The sequence below is a fragment of the Carassius auratus genome, chromosome 47, assembly GCF_003368295.1.
Source record: "Carassius auratus strain Wakin chromosome 47, ASM336829v1, whole genome shotgun sequence".
NCBI classification, from domain to species: domain Eukaryota; kingdom Metazoa; phylum Chordata; class Actinopteri; order Cypriniformes; family Cyprinidae; genus Carassius; species Carassius auratus.
In genome coordinates this window covers 8,385,924-8,402,443 of record NC_039289.1, presented here as the reverse complement: position 1 = coordinate 8,402,443, position 16,520 = coordinate 8,385,924, and the positions used below count along the sequence as shown (strand labels likewise).

Here is a 16,520-nt window from a genome sequence, read left to right as displayed (position 1 = left end):
TATGGGTCAGCCCACACTACACAACACGGCCCCGTGACCGTGTCTGTTCATCTACGCAATCTGAGGATCCCTCTCTGACCAAATACATAATCTTTTAACAGCAACTCGGCACGTAGCAGCCAGATTAAGGCAGTTTTTGGGCCATTTTTGGGAACAGGATTGGCCTGAAAAACTGCAACCTGGACAGAACAGGTTTCATTCTCAATGTCGGCGCTTCATAGTCTCATTGTGCTTGCCAAGGAGCAGTTAAAGAGACACAACCATTAAAGATACAATCTGGAACCTTCTTTGACTTCACCAGTCAAAAAACTGTGATGCAAACACGGCACTAAATAGATTTTGCAACCCGAGTTTCAAATTAAGGCTCTGATTTAATTATTTTCATAGTCACTGCATCTCTCCAATCTGGAAGGACGTGTGTTATGAAACACTCTACGCAACTGAAATATTCAGATATAATCTCTTAGGCTTAAATTGCTGACAATCTATCTTCGCTTACATCCACAAATTGAGCTAATGGCTCTAACACCAAAATGAAAGCAAAGAGCGGCCTAATGGTCAGATCCCGAGATGAATGTAAACTGACACTAGTGCAACTCAAAGACTCTTTAAAACACGTACATTGCTAATAAATTAATATGAGGATTTTCAGTAACAGTTTAACTGGTTTTGTATGGTCTCATACCCTTGTCAAAAAATATTAATTGATGTTCGATCCTTATGGTTCCCATACAAATTGCCAAATGAATTTCTTTCCAGTCATTTGATTGCAATCTCTCACAATATATTTTAGTTTAAAAAAAATTAAAGTATACAGACTATGGTTGTCAATAAATATCTTAAACACTTAAAATATCTTCCCCATTTAACCAAAACAAAAAATTTAAATATTTGAAAAAAAGAAATATTTAAACAAATAACTACGTTTTAAATATATTTTATTTCAAATATTTTCAGCAAACACTGAAAAACACATTCATTATATCATTTAATAAGTAGATTTTTTAAATATTTAAAAAAACAAGCTCACACAAACTTCATTTAGTAATATTCCACGAAATTACCCTATATTTCCACGACCACGGGGAACGATCCCATTAGACCTGGGTCTACACAGAGACAATTTATAAAAGGACTTTGGTCTACATGAAGATGACTATTCTATCATCATTAGTTTTAGGATCCAACAACCCTAAAACACAACGCAGATCAACACGTGCATGAATTACATGAACTGAAATCATGCACACGAATGACAAGTTGTGAAAGCAACGCTTCTATTTCGACTTAAGCAGCATCACTGTGGATTATATCCACGAAGCAATATGAGTTCATGTCAAACCTCACGCATCTCTCGGCCATAACTGACTGTCAGCAGAGCACTTACCCAGTAAGAGGAGTTTGAGCTCTCGTCTCGAATCTCGTTTGTCTCTCCGGAGCTGCTTGTCGATCTCGGCGTTGATTCTTTTGGACTCCTTCGCCTCTTCAGTCATGCAACAGGCCATCATGGACTCCAGAGTCATCACCACGGCGTTTGGAGATCCCAACCCTGATCTGACACACTTCTACGACCCGCTTCCCTTTGCAACAGTGTCGAAAGAGGAACAGGGTGGATCTGGGGGAATGTGGTTTAAAAATGCCTTATAGTAGACGTAAATCGATGAAGCAAAATAGCCCAGCCTGTTCACACAAACGGATCTATTAAACAAGGCCAAACACTGGATGAGATTGGAGGCCAGATGTGAATCTAAAGGTCTCCCCTACTATCAGACCAGCTCAAACCCTGTATTTAGGATCTGTAATCACTACCAACTAGAGTCCCGAAGGGACAAACTTGCCTGCCACGACATCCGTGTTGTCCTTTGCTGTCTCGCTAAGCTAACCGCCCCAGTGCCCAGATTCACCGCAACACTGTCCATCAGCTGCCCGGATCTCTAGCTAACACACGGCGGCGACAGGTGGCAGGAGACAGCCATATGCGCTTTTAGAAATGCTGCGTGTATATATAACACTCACTGCAGTGCAAACATTTGATTTTGAGGATCTAAAACCCGAAAAGTTAATTAGCTAAACGCACTAACTAGCTTAATTGGGTGGGCTAAGCTGCTAGCTAGCCGGAATCTTTATTTACAATCCACGCGCTGATTTCACCACTCATTTCTTTGCATCCGATTGGGGTTCAGTGATATTTAAAGCCGAAATTTTTTGGCGGAACAACATGACACAGGTGTGGGATCCCCCCACCCCCCCAACAAAAAAAAAGAAAAGAAAAAAAAAAAACATCGACGGAGTGAAAATATTTCCAGATGATCGCACCGTCTAGTCCGGTGTGAGGCGCACACAAACCTGGAGTTGCGACAGCTGGAAAATAGAGCGTGAGTGACGGGGAGCAGAGCCTATCGGAAGAGACAGCGCTCAAAGGGGAGGGGCCTAAAATGAGGCAAGGTCGGTGGAGGAACGACTGTGGCGCTCGCGGGGCGTGTCTCGCCGCAAACCCTGCTATTCGACTGAAAGGACAACGCCCATTCCTAGTCAAACATATCTGGAGAAGCCTATCCTCTCTTTATATTTTAATTAAACACCTTTAATAGTTTCATTAAATATATAAAACATATATATTTATATTCAAAGGTTTATTATTAAAACCATTCACAGACAACATCGATACTGTGTGGAAACTACTTGGAAGAAAAGGGTCACACAAAAAAACATCCGGGTACAGCATTTTACCTGGAGCTATTTAAATGTTACTGATCCTGTAGTTAATAGTTACTATTCCAGCACTTGATCTTTACTGTTGTTGGTAACATTCAGTAGTCTATTACATGACAACAGTTCACGGATTACAGTTTTTGACAGTGATGCTTATAATGGACTTTATAATGCATACAATAATGCATAGCCTACTAAAATATTTAAACGGGTATAAACCATTGTTTAGGTCAACAGAAAACGTCATGAAACGAGACAACCAGTCCCAATATATACAGCCTAAAACAACTTCCCTGTGACAACTAGCCCCTTTCTAACTAAAAAGTAATTTAGTAAATCAAAACAGATTTCTAAAACTATGTAAACAGCTTTACTTAATTGGTGGGGAAAAAAGTGACAGCCATTCCTTGTTGTACCGCTCTGCAATATGTGAAATGCAGTGGCATTTTCTTTGTTCTGGAGTTAATCGTGATTGAATCGTGACAGCATTTGGGGAAACTGTTCCTTAAAATTACAGCATAACCTACATTGTTATCTTGATTGCTCATTGCCACCTGTGAACATGGTGGCAATGAGCAATCAAGATAACAATGTAGGTTATATGCTGTAACATATGCCTTTATAAAATTACGAAATAGGTCAAAAAGGAAGATGGAAACATTTTAAGGACAAATTCAGGCCTTATATGAATTCACCACAGAAGATCAAATAGAAAAGTAGATGAGACAGAGAAGGAAGTGGATCTAATGCTTTCAGGATGTGACATCACTCACTAGGTTTATGGTTCTGGAGGAGAATAACAAGGATGTAAGTTTCCGCCTTACCAGACTTCTAACAAATCCTTTCAACAAACAACTCAACAGTTTGATTACCTCAGATGGAAGTCCATCTTACCCTACATGTACATTTTTAACCAACTTTTCCAACTTTGGATGTCATTTCTAGTGAGAACGTAGTATTGTTGTAATTACATATATGCTTAGTCATCATCAAAGCTCTCCCAGTTAGCACATATAAGTCTGGAAGATGTCTGTTAAAGACTGCTTCATCTGGAAAGCATCTGCATCTTAAGATGTCAGTTTCACATACATTTTATTAAATCATAAACTTCTTAAAGACATTTTCTAAACAGCAGTGAGGCAACAAGTCATCTGCCGAAGTTTTCGGATACAGCCCTGAAGTTTTGAAGCCCCGGAAAGACTGCTCTAGGAAGGACTCAACCTCATTAGGATGCATCCTTTCATTTGAGAAGCACCTGCATGTGTCATCTCCTGTTTGTCATGCATAGCTGATTTGCTTTTCCTCTCCTCGGTGGTTTGGCGCCACCTTCAGGCAAGCCTCGAGACGATAAAGATGCTGTGCTGTTCACCCAGGATTGCATGGAGAGCAGTGTTTAGGTGTGAAACAGCGAACTTTAAAAGCATTTACTCTCACTTCATCTGCGCCACAGCCCTGATAGCACACATACATCACGGAGACGTGAAGGGGAATGAAAGGATACAATTTAAGTTCTTCCACAAGTTGTTTTTTCTGTTTAGTTTAGGTCAGTTCTCAGACCATTCCTTTGTTGACTTAGATTTGTGTTTGAAGTCTTTACCATAATGAAAGATTCAATTCCTTTTCATTTACAGATTTGTAATACATATTCATTTTGTAGATCTTTTTTTAATCATACCGGATTCACCCTTTCTTTTCCTTTCATCTTTGGTTTGGCGCCACCTTCAGGAAATATTCAGAATGTACCGGATGTCATGCAGTTCATTGCTCTACCAAATATGTCACTTCATGGCAAAAGTTCTTGAATTCATTCACACTATGAAAATCGAACAATATTAACTCTAATACTAATTTATTTAAATACGTATTTAAAGCTTGACAAAAGTTGTTAAAGAAGACAAAAGACGTAGCTGTTGTATAGTTTTGCATAATGTTGTCACTAGTGATAATTATGATTTCCACACATTAATTCTATGAATGCTTTATATTTACTTCAAAAAAATATAAAAAAGTGACAAAAAAAACATCCTTAAGAAATGAGATCAGTATATTCATGAAGAAATGACAATAGCTGTGTCATGTTCATGTTCAAGTTAGGGCTCTTGCAGTGTAATTACGTAAAAAAAAAAAAATGCTAATGCTTACCTTGCAAAATTTCACCAAGAACAGTTCACAATGGCAGGAGTGATTTCTTTGTTTCTGACATCCATGTTACAAGTGCTGTTAAATGACTTTGTGACCTCTAGTGGATTTTATTGGTATAACATACCTCAATCAGATGGAGATGGCTCAGAAATCAGCTTGAGTTAAGTTAGGCACTCATGTAATAGTGGCATTTTATAACAGCAATCATATAAGGGTGGTGGAATTGCCAAATAATAATAATAATAATAAACATTTTTTGTAATGGATAAATATAAAATATATAAAAATGTTAATTATTAAATTATTTTATCCATACAGTACAGTAAAAATAAAAATGTTTTATCTCTATGTGTGCACTAATTTAAGAAAGACTGTATCATATACTGTGATGTATTGTCAATCTGATTATGTGATATCCATAGATTTATGCCCAGTGGTTCCAGGATCTGGACATACATCAGATAACTCAGCTGAAGAGAAGTTATGTAGAGGCTATTCGTCATCTCTGGGCAGACAAAGGCTTTAAGATTTGTTACAGACGGCGCAGAGAGTATCAGCTGCTAGACTCCACCAAATAGTAAGTGTTCTTCAGAGAGTTCCTGGCACTAACTGCATTTCTGTTTATTTCCTCTTTCCTGATGCCAGTGCATGCACCAGATGTTATGCAAATAAGACTTTCATAAGCAATTCTATGGAATATTGATTTTAATTAAAAGTGTTTGAATTCTGTTTTCTTTATAGTTTTATTGATAACTTGGAGCGCATCGCAGCTGAAGGCTACATCCCAACACCTCAAGATGTTCTTCAAGTCCGGTTCCCCACCACCGGCATCACAGACCACTGCTTTACTTTAGAGAAGATGACTCTCAGGTACAGCAATGAACGACCGAACCCAAACTTTATGTGTAATAAAAATGTCTTTGCACTGTTCTTAATCCATTGACACAAGCAGATTGATGCGTGCATCTGATCTAGGTGCGTCTCCAGAAGTTTGTTGTTTCCTCTCCTTCATTTCTAGTTTCAAAGCATATTTACAGAAATACAACTCCTGTCAATTCTGTGTAATATTGATAAATCTGTGCACTTTTCTTCTTTTTGGCTCAAGAAACTGTATGGAAGAGAGTTTCTCACTGTTAATAATAATAATATTAAACCCCAATCGCACCTTCATCATGACACTCCACATCAGACTATAACATTGCTCTCAATGCATATCCCCGTGCATTCAGAAACACTACTATTTTATGGATTCACATTTGTGTTCTCTCCAGCCAAATGAATGTTTAAGCATTATTTATAACTAAGCACACTTGGACTAAATGTAATTGTGTAAATGTACTCTTTATTTTGCCTAACAAATAATCTATATTTTAAATACTACACATGTCAATATTTTAGAAAGGGAGATTTTGAATTGCTTTTTGATGTGATTACTTGATGTTGAAATTACTTAATACAGTAAAAATCACATAGACACTGCAAAAGCTATTTATTTAAAGGGGGCATTTTAAAATAATTTTATAGCGATTCCTGGGGTGCGCTTCTAATCTTAGTATGGTTGTTTCATCAAAAACATAATGTTGATATGAATTGTCATTTTCTAATGCTGTGAGACTTCCAGTGTGAAACCCCACTGCTATGATTGGCTAACATCTTTCATTATTAAAATGAGCATTACATGTGGAACTGTGTCTTGCAAACTTTTACTGTGTTTACTATAACAGCCGCAAAAATGAACCATAAAGTGTCGATTATAGCGATGTTTTTAGAACTACTCACATTGCATCAAAGGTACAGTAATGTCTTCTGAGCACACGACGCAATGATCTCCTGATCGCAACAGAATTTCCGCAATCTCAAAAAAAAATTCATCATACAGTAAGAAGCACAGTAAAAACAATGTAAACAATGGTTACCAGTATTATTTGAAATATATATTTTTTTGTGTTTAACTAAAAAAGAAACTCATACAAGTTTGGGACAACTTGAGGCTCAGTAAATGATGACAGAATTTTCAATTTTGGGTGAACTATTCCTTTAACTCGTGATCCTGGTAGAGCATTGTGTTAGCAGTGCAAAAGGTTGTGGGTTTGATTCCCACGAAACACATGTTAGGTAAGTCACTTTGGATAAAAGCGTCTGCTAAATCCATAGCAAACAGCAATTCCAAAGCAATGACCTTCACAACAGACAAAACATATCCTCCTCATCCTGGAAATGAACATTATCACGTACTATTGTGCCATCATACTGGTCTATAATTGACAATTCTGCTACATCTATTCAGTAAAAGCATTAAAACCAACAGTAAACCATTGTTATGGTCAAAAGAACCCAGAATATGTCGTGTGACACTGTACTGGTTCTGCTTGTATAAAATATGTCGGTCCCTTTAAATAGCTACTAAGCTTGGCAGAATAATGTCAAGAAATGTCATTCCTCTGACTTCCTTTGGTTATCTAATGCTTTGTAACATACCCAGCATATTACACATTAAAGGCAGACTTTCAGGAAATGCAAGCGGTTTGTCTGTAGTGAAGGAACAATAGACAAACATCTATAAGGGAAATCTCCTTCAAGGTGGCACATCCACTGTACACTTTGAGCAAGATGGATGTTGCTTCCCATTTCACGCCGTAGGTTTTACTAATACAGGTGAGTGTTTCTCTTGTCCTGTTTGCTGTCATGTCATGTGTTCATTGCTTTGTAAAAGTTTATTTGTTGTCCATAGAAGATCTTCTCCATTTCCGTTTCAGTCAGTGATTGATGTGTCTATAATTGTGAGCTATTGTTCACACTGTTAGTGGTGATGCTAGGAGCCACTATCACCCAACAGAATATGTACGGTTAACATGGATATCTATTTTGAGTGTAGCCTAACATTAGGCTTTCATACATGAATTGAATTAGAAGTCCTAATACAAGGCTGTGCCCTTTTTCAACACAAGACACTCTCCAGATAAAGGGCTGAATGGGAAATGCATCAATGTGTCTGTCCAGTAACTAATAATGAAAGCGCAGTTTGACGTGAAGCGTTTCAGTTGCTCACGGTGGACTGTCTGACTTAAAGGGACAGTTCCCTCAAAATGAAAATGTTGTCATCATTTACACACCCACAAGTTATTCCAAACCTGTAATAATTTATTTCTTCTGTTGAACATAAAAGAAGATACTTTTAGGAATGTGAGTATCTAAAAAGTTTCTGTTCCCCAATAACTCTGACAGTATTTGTTCTCTTCTTTGGAAGTTATTGAGGACCAGCGGCTGTTAAGTTACTCACATTAGGCCTATTCAAAGTATCTTTGTTTGTGTTCAACAGAAGAAAGAACTTAATGCTGGTTTAGAGTAAATTATGACAGAAGTTTCACCTTTGGGTGAACCATACTTTAAAGCGACAGACACATCTGTGCTTCTAAAGGTGTAGGCCTATATATTGTTTTATTAAAATTTGGATAGTCTGTTAATATTCCATACATTATCCGAGCTTGGTAGACATAATTATTAATATTGTTTAGACATGATTAGATGGATGAATTAATAGATTAGAATTAACATTAGATATTTATCATTAATTTTCATTATATAATAAATGATCATATATGTCATATACAATTTGGCATTTTAAAAAGCTTTAAAAAAAATTCTAAATTATTTAGATAACAATTTGGACAAAATAAATGAGATAATAATGTTGTCCTAATTTAAGCAAATGAATTATAATAATAATAAAAAATCATCACATTCAGGTAACAGCTGCAGAACTGTCAAAAAAGACTAATACTAATTCGTAATTATGATTAATCAAATTTAAAACAACAATATTAATGTGTTCTGTTGCAAGTTTACACACTTGAGCATGTTTTCTCAGGGTCTATTGTTGAGCTGTGAGTTCTTCACTGATTATTTGTCCATATCAACTCAATTTTCAGAATTTTTTTTTTAATGGCCAGCTAGTTCATATTATTTCTTCTGCACCAATCAAAAGGTTCCAGAAAAAGTCTTGCAAAAGGCTTTGAAGCTTTGCATGTAGCCCGGCATTTCAGAGACTGAAAACCTGTCTTGATAAGCGTGCTCTGTAATCAACTCTCTGGGTTTTCCTTTTCCAGCATCCGGTGGTTCAAGAAACCCACACAGCCAAATCTGCATTTAATTAATAATGAACATACTACTGTACATGGTCATTTTGAAAGAATAAAAAGTCATGCTGAATATTGTTTTTGTTTTCATAGTTCCTCTAATTCTGTTGGAGAAATGGGGGTTTACTCCTGCTGTCCATGGTTCTGTTGCTTGTCTGAAGAGCAGTGGAACGCCATTTACATAAATCGTGAAATCAAACGCATCCTTTCAGAGCAGAAAAAACAGAGAGATATCAAGGTGCTTTTATTAGGTGAGATGATTCGGTCTGTCTTAAATCAGAATTTAATTCAAATTAGCAACATGCTGATTCATTCCAACTGATATGTTTCCTCTAAAACTGAAAGCGAATTTAATCATAGACGTGAATGTCATAAGAGGTTTGTTACATCATCTCTTGAGAGTAACTTCCTGATATGTGTTCATGTAAGAGCTGATTAGACTTGTATAATAACCGTATAATAACTTACGTTAATAAATATAGTGCTTAATGGAACATTAGTTCATGTATATTCAAAGAGTTAGAAACGTGAGATAATGTGCTTGTTAATGTTTGCTAATACACTTATTAAACATTATATAATGTTCAATCAAATCATTATGTGAAATGCTTACAAATGCAATTAAACTTTCATTGAACTGAAAGTTAATGCAGTGTAAAGTTAAGTGGAGTACTGTGTGCAGGTTTTTATGTTGAAACATGATCATTTGGCTTTTATTTAGGCACGGGGGAAAGTGGAAAGACAACGTTTATGAAGCAGATGAAAATCATTCATGGAAGCGGATACTCAGAAGAGGAGAGGTGTAGCTACACGAAGCTGGTTTTTCAGAATGTATTCCAAGCTATGAGTACAATGACAGACGCCATGAAGACCCTAAAGATCCCCTTCTCCAACCCACAGAGCGAGGTGATCAAGAGACAGAGTGTGCTTTTAGAGCCCGTTGATTAATGAGGGTCATTATATTTCAACAATTGCATACTAACAGTTAAAGGGGGGGTGAAATGCTATTTCATGCATACTGAGTTTTTTACACTGTTAAAGAGTTGGATTCCCATGCTAAACATGCGACAAAGTTTCAAAAATTAAATGGAACGTTTGAAGGAGTATTTTTGTTCCAAAAAACTCCTTCCGGTTTGTCACAAGTTTCGGAAAGTTTTTTTCGAGTATGGCTCTGTGTGACGTTAAATGGAGCGGAATTTCCTTATATGGGTCCTGAGGACACTTCTGCCGGAAGAGCGCGCGCTCCCGTATAGCAGAGCACTGAGAGCACAACAGACATTCACTGATCAGAGCGAGAGATCGAAATGTCACAAAAGGAGTGTGTTTTTGGTTGCCAGGGCAAGACAACCCTGCACAGATTACCAAAAGAAAAACAGCATTAAGGGACCAGTGGATGGAGTTTATTTTTACAGAGCATCAACGGAGTTGTGCAAGTGTTTTTGTTTGTTCCCTGCATTTCGAAGATGCTTGTTTTACAAACAAGGCCCAGTTTGACGCCGGATTTGCACATCGTTTATTTCTTAAGGATAATGCAGTCCCAACGATAAAGGGTCACGATCGTGTGTTGGAACCGCAGGCGGTGAGTAAAACTGCTTCAAATATCTCTGTGTTGTTAACTTAGCTATCAGTGCATAAGCACATCAAGTAAACAACATGCGATGTTGGCATCAAACTGCACTTTCCACATGTACAGCTTAAAAAAAAAAAAAAGACGACATAAAGTGGAACTTAGTCATTTTCCAAAACCGCTAAGCAAATATATACAGTTTCAGTACATACCACATAGAGACGTCGTTGCTGCTGCTGCTCTTGTAAATTTCAGCCTCTGGATCTGATTCTGGATCATAAATAAACGGCTGAATCTGACTGTTAGCCATGGTTTGTTTTGGATGATGTTTTTTTCCTCACGGTAATGTCACAGCTTCCAAACGCTCTCAACGCAAAAGCCTACTGGCGCTCGTGATTCTTTAGCTCCGCCCACACGTCACGCCTCCAGCCGGTCGTGTTTTTCCGGGAAAAATCGGTACAGACTATCTTTCTCTTATAAATATAATAAAACTAAAGACTTTTTGGAGATATGAAGGATGCAGTACTACTCTATAGGTACTCAAGATTAACAGGATATTGAGTGAAAACGAGCATTTCACCCCCCTTTTAAAAAAAAAACAGTTGTTATCTATATGCTGGCACCAATTTAAGAAAGACTGTATCATATACTGTGATGTATTGTCAATCTGATTATGTGATATCCATAGATTTATGCCCAGTGGTTCCAGGATCTGGACATACATCAGATAACTCAGCTGAAGAGAAGTTATGTAGAGGCTATTCGTCATCTCTGGGCAGACAAAGGCTTTAAGATTTGTTACAGACGGCGCAGAGAGTATCAGCTGCTAGACTCCACCAAATAGTAAGTGTACTTCAGAGAGTTCCTGGCACTACCTGCATTTTTGTTTATTTCCTCTTTCCTGATGCCAGTGCATGCACCAGATGTTATGCAAATAAGACTTTCATAGGCAATTCTATGGAACATTGATTTTAATTAAAAGTGTTTGAATTCTGTGTTCTTTATAGTTTTATTGATAACTTGGAGCGCATCGCAGCTGAAGGCTACATCCCAACACCTCAAGATGTTCTTCAAGTCCGGTTCCCCACCACCGGCATCACAGACCACTGCTTTACTCTAGAGAAGATGACTCTCAGGTACAGCAATGAACGACCGAACCCCTTAACTATAGAAGTTATGCTGCCATTTAAAGGGACAGTTCACCCAAATACTGTCCTCACTTTTTATCTTCCGTGGAACACAATAAAATATATTTTGAAGGCCCAATGTAAGCTAAAATATGCTTCCATTTTAATACTTAGCTTAGGATTTAAAATCAATTATATCGATAAACCCTTTATGTTGTCGCCAAATAACCTGTTGTTTTAGACCCCACTGACTTTTATTTCAAAGGGACAGTATGGACATTCTTCAAAATATCTGATCTTCTTTCTCATAAAAACTGAAATCTTAAATGTTTGGAACAACATGGGGATGATTAAATGGCAGCGTTTCGATTTTGGGGGTGAATTATCCCTTCAACTATTGATAATATCATGTCCTAAAACATTAAGAAAGCCTCTGCGCTATTCGCACACACTTCAAGTGATTTATTGTGTTTACATAACTGACAAATAACCTCAGGCAAATGAGTTAACTCGGCAAACAAGACTGAATTTTCAAGGAAATCAATGTGAGTCATTGTTTGTCATTAGAAATGTGACAAAAGGAAAGAAGGAACTGATTTCAGGGACAAATCTGGGGCTGTTACGAATCTACCTCGGCAAGATGAAATAGAAAAGTGGATGACTGAACTTGATTTCTGGTCTGTCTGTCTTTTTCAGGATTGTAGATGTCGGGGGTCAGAGGGGACAAAGAAGAAAGTGGATCCATTGTTTTGAGAATGTGACGGCAATCATATTTTTAGCCTCCCTCAGTGAATACGACCAGCTCCTTGAGGAGAATAACAAGGATGTAAGTGTCTGCCTCTCTCCTCATATGCCCTGTCCTTCTATTTTAATATTAATATATATGTATAATCTAACTCTCTTTTTCCCCCAGAACCGCATGGAAGAGAGTTTGTCGCTGTTCTACACCACCATCAACTCAACATTTTTTGCTCGTTCATCCGTCATCGTCTTCCTGAACAAAACGGACATCCTGGCTGAGAAGATTCAGTTCTCAGATCTAAAAACATACTTTCCTGAATTCAACGGTAGTTTGGTGCACATTACATGAGATAAAAGACAAGATTACACATGCATCTCTTGTTTATCGTATCTGATTCCCTCTTTCTTTTCTTTCCTATGTGGTGGACGCCACCTACAGGCAAACGTAGGGACATTCAAGATGCCATGCTTTTCATCAGAAATTTATACAAACAGAAAGCGGTTTCCTTCGAAACTAAGAACTCCAAAAAAATCTTCTCTCACTTCACCTGTGCCACAGACACTAAAAACATCCGGAAAGTTTTCACTGACGTGAAAGAGGACGTCCTCGTCAAGACCTTAGAGGAGTTTAGAATGTTATAATGAGCCAAAGGTGCACCTTCAAGGCAATCCATGTACGTTCAGAAATACTACTATTTTGCGGAGGCACATCTGCATGCTCGTGTTAGCAATATTTGTACTGTAACTGGACACACTTGGACAAAATGTAATTATAGGTTTTATTTTGCTTAACTAATATATATTTACATGTTAAACTCGGACTGTTTTATTAAGGGAGATTTCAAATGGTTTAAAAGCCATGTGATATTAATGAGGAAAACTGACTTTAAAAATCAGTGTGATGCCAGTTTTTATCATTAAAAACATGGCTCAGAAAAGTGGTTTGAAAAGCTTTAGCATCAATTTGTAAATAAATGCAATGAAATTCACTTTTTAATGTGACTTTGATGTCTAAAAATAACTACTAAATTAAGTTTCCCCTAATACATTTTGGTAATCCAAAAGCACAATCCAAAAACAGGCAGAAGGCCATGTCCAAAACAATAACAACAGGACAAAGCACAGGCAAAGGATAATCCAAAAGACAGGTATTAATTAAGATTTTGGAAGAGTCAATAGCAACTAAGAAGAGGATCTGAGAAGAATAAGGTTGAAGAAGATCTGAGATGTGGGCAGGAGCGAGACCACGCAGTGCTTTAAATACAAATATTAAAACCTTAAACTCAATTCCTTACTTTACAGGTAACCAGTGAAGCAATGCTAAAATAGATGCAGTATGCTCCATCTTTTCTGTCCCTGTCAAAAAGCAAGCTGTGGCATTCTGTACCAGATCCGAAAGTAAGGACTGAATAATTCCAGCATAAAAGGCATTAATAATCTAACCTTTTTGAGGTGAATGAATGAATGATAGTCCCTTAAACTTCTGGCTCTTACTACAGAAGTTTTTGTCAGTGGAGTTTCATTCCTGAATGAATCCGTGCTTTACTGACGCAATTTGGTGAACGACTGAATAAGTATTTACTCCTCAACCCCTAAAAAATGATGTATGAATGTGTGTAGTATGAATGTAATTTTGATGTAACAAATTTGCCATGTTGTCTTGGTCATGTGACCTACCAACGTTCGTTTATGCACAAATCTTTTTCTGTGGCTTCATGAGATTGTTAAGTGTCAGAATCTTCAGAATGCTGTTTCTTGTATTTTGTCAATTTTAACATACTTATCTTGTTACATACTGTTTTTGGCAAATGAAGGGAATAATGCATCTCATACCCTTAGCCTGTAAACACTATTTAGGGGACTGCCATTTGTAGCTGTGTCTGACACTATGGGTTTTTCCTTTTCCTAATACCCACACCTGTGGTCATAGCACTTGACCACTGGTCTGCTTACATCATGTATTTCCAGAATTTGGCCCCCAAGTGTTCAAGTGTGCATTAAAACAAGTGCGGATACAACTTTTGATAACCCAATGGGACACTCTTACAACGGTGTTGTAAAAATGTTTTACTTGCACATTTTGTATTTTCAATACTTTGCACTTTAAAGTAAACTTTCAAAGGTACTTTCAGTAGTCACTATGTAACATCCAACATTATTTAATTGTGTTTCTAATTAAGTGATAAATAATGTGTCAATAAAAATGTGCAGCACTATGTTTTACTACCAAATTTATATGCAATATCTACTTAATTTAACTTATTCTGTGTGTGTTTATGGCACTGAGTTTGGCATTTTTCTAACCTGGGACAGCACTTCTTGTAACGTCCATGCACACTAAAGTGGTAAAGACTTCAAGTGTGAGTATTCAATCAGAGCATTTAATTAGTGGAGTAATGTAGGAAATAAAGAATGAAGAGATTATGGGAGTTGTTTTTTTTTTTTTTTGATGTAGCATCAATATTTTTTAAACAAATCAGTGGAGTGAATGAATTCCATTCTCTAATAAATGTTTTGAACGAAATGCATGCATGCAGTCACTTGTTGCCACCCACTGGCGTAACAGCATAACCTGCAGAAATCCCCACCATACTGTGAAAACTGACAAACTGGATAGAGCCATGAAATGTCCTAGTGTTGCTGGAACGTTGCTCAGTCAAGACAACTGACTGTTTTATATAGACTGTAGCTTCAGTTAACACTATACCAGTCAAAAAAACTAAATGAAACACAATGTCGAGGATTTCCAGGAACCCTACACATACACATTAACAGAATATCACCGATTGTTTAGGGCAATAAGGACCCAGTGTCTTCTAGTAACCAAAAAGCCAGAACATCTCATGACCGTTTAAATCTATAATGCAAAAACAGGGGATACATACATTTTCCATTGAAAAGAGGTCGTTTAACAAAAGCAATAAAAAGTCATAACCTACACAATCTTGTAAATCGAAGCACATGCATCTAATTTAAAGCAGTTCAGCAAATCCAAAACATGTGAATCATTTTAATATCAAACCTAAATCATCCTTGTATGCCTGGATCTACATCTTGAATGTATTGCATTTTGCGTGTGCAACAGAGGATGAGCTCTGCCAAGAATTTGGATTTGTGAGTGAGCAGCAATTCCACACCAACAGCCTTAACAATTTAACTCCAAATTTACTCCAAAGTTTGTTTTGAATCTAATTGCCATAACTTAAAGCATAGCTTACTTTCCAGGTCACCTCTTCCATTCATAACAGCTGCCCATCACATTTTTGCTTGTCTGAGTATTTCTAATTCACTGAAGCATCATTGATGAGTTATGAATTGTCTCTGTACAAAAAGCGAAAAAAGAGTCTGTTATGCTGATTTATACTGCAAACTGGTATTAGTAATATGTTTTAAAATGTATCATAATCATAAAAAGAACTGCCTTGTAGCACAAACAGTTTTACGGTTTACTGCATTTGGTTATTCTTTATTATTTAGCTAATGAAGCAGAACTCTACATTTAAAAAAAAAAGGCTTACTCTTTGCATTGCACATAAAGTGGATGCAGTGTAAAAATGACTTATTGAATTTATGGTTTGGAATCGGATAGAAGATGGACAGGCATGTGCTGCAGTTCCATAGCTGTTTTGTCTTCCAGGTCTTTGTGTCTGTCTCGATAACCTGTCTCTGAACAGGTTATCGAGGAAGGTGCATTGATATTACAATTACATTCCAGTTTGGTTGATTCTCCTAAACTGTAAAAAAAAAAAAAAAACATCCTTTCTTCCTCCAGGACTTTGACTTACTTACCTGGTTCCTATGGCAATACTGTATGTGAACTATAGGCAACCTCAATATCTCACAACTCTGTGAAAGGCCTGATAAACCGGTTCTGCCTTCAAAGACAAAAGACAGACTTCCAGACCCCAAGAGAGAGGAGTGTCAAATACCTGCACAGCTATTCAAGAAGCTAACACCACTTGTGACTTCGAAAGCAGCTTTTATGCGTTTCTGCCTGTTTTTCTTCAATATGATACTCAAAACTAATAATCTACACTCATCTGCTTAGGTCAGTCTTAGCAAGCACTCTCAATTGTGTTCACTATATTGATTATT

General features: G+C 37.1%; 2 protein-coding genes across 5 annotated transcripts in view; one reads left to right on the top strand and one right to left on the bottom strand.

Moving 5' to 3' along the window:
- The window catches only part of LOC113064999 (guanine nucleotide-binding protein G(q) subunit alpha-like), a 29,299-nt gene extending 26,867 nt beyond the window's left edge, over positions 1–2,432 (bottom strand). The window contains exons 1-2 of one of the 4 annotated variants that reach the window (XM_026236085.1): positions 1,839–2,432; positions 1,388–1,615 (exon numbers count right to left, since the gene is read on the bottom strand). In XM_026236085.1, the coding sequence (XP_026091870.1) occupies positions 1,388–1,523 (136 nt within the window). In that variant the 5' untranslated portion in view covers positions 1,524–1,615; positions 1,839–2,432. Of the gene's footprint in view, positions 1–1,387 lie in introns of all 4 variants that reach the window. The other 3 variants (XM_026236084.1, XM_026236087.1, XM_026236086.1) reach the window with 3 other exon arrangements.
- A 4,991-nt stretch (positions 2,433–7,423) lies between these two features.
- Positions 7,424–14,805, top strand: LOC113064998 (guanine nucleotide-binding protein subunit alpha-11-like). Its single transcript, XM_026236083.1, has 8 exons — positions 7,424–7,509; positions 9,084–9,241; positions 9,712–9,896; positions 11,246–11,400; positions 11,565–11,693; positions 12,381–12,510; positions 12,598–12,751; positions 12,865–14,805. Exons 2-8 carry the CDS (start codon positions 9,106–9,108, stop codon positions 13,065–13,067), a joined length of 1,092 nt encoding a protein of 363 aa, XP_026091868.1. The 5' UTR covers positions 7,424–7,509; positions 9,084–9,105; the 3' UTR covers positions 13,068–14,805.
- The last annotated feature ends 1,715 nt before the right edge of the window (positions 14,806–16,520 follow it).

What these genes read in the sequence shown, in the direction of transcription:
- LOC113064998 (XM_026236083.1), top strand. Translation starts at nt 9,106, where the DNA reads ATGGGGGTTTACTCCTGCTGTCCATGGTTCTGTTGCTTGTCTGAAGAG. An exon ending in CTGCTAGACTCCACCAAATA is followed by an intron (nt 11,401 to 11,564) that starts GTAAGTGTACTT and finishes TGTTCTTTATAG; the next exon opens with TTTTATTGATAACTTGGAGC. An exon ending in CTAGAGAAGATGACTCTCAG is followed by an intron (nt 11,694 to 12,380) that starts GTACAGCAATGA and finishes TGTCTTTTTCAG; the next exon opens with GATTGTAGATGTCGGGGGTC.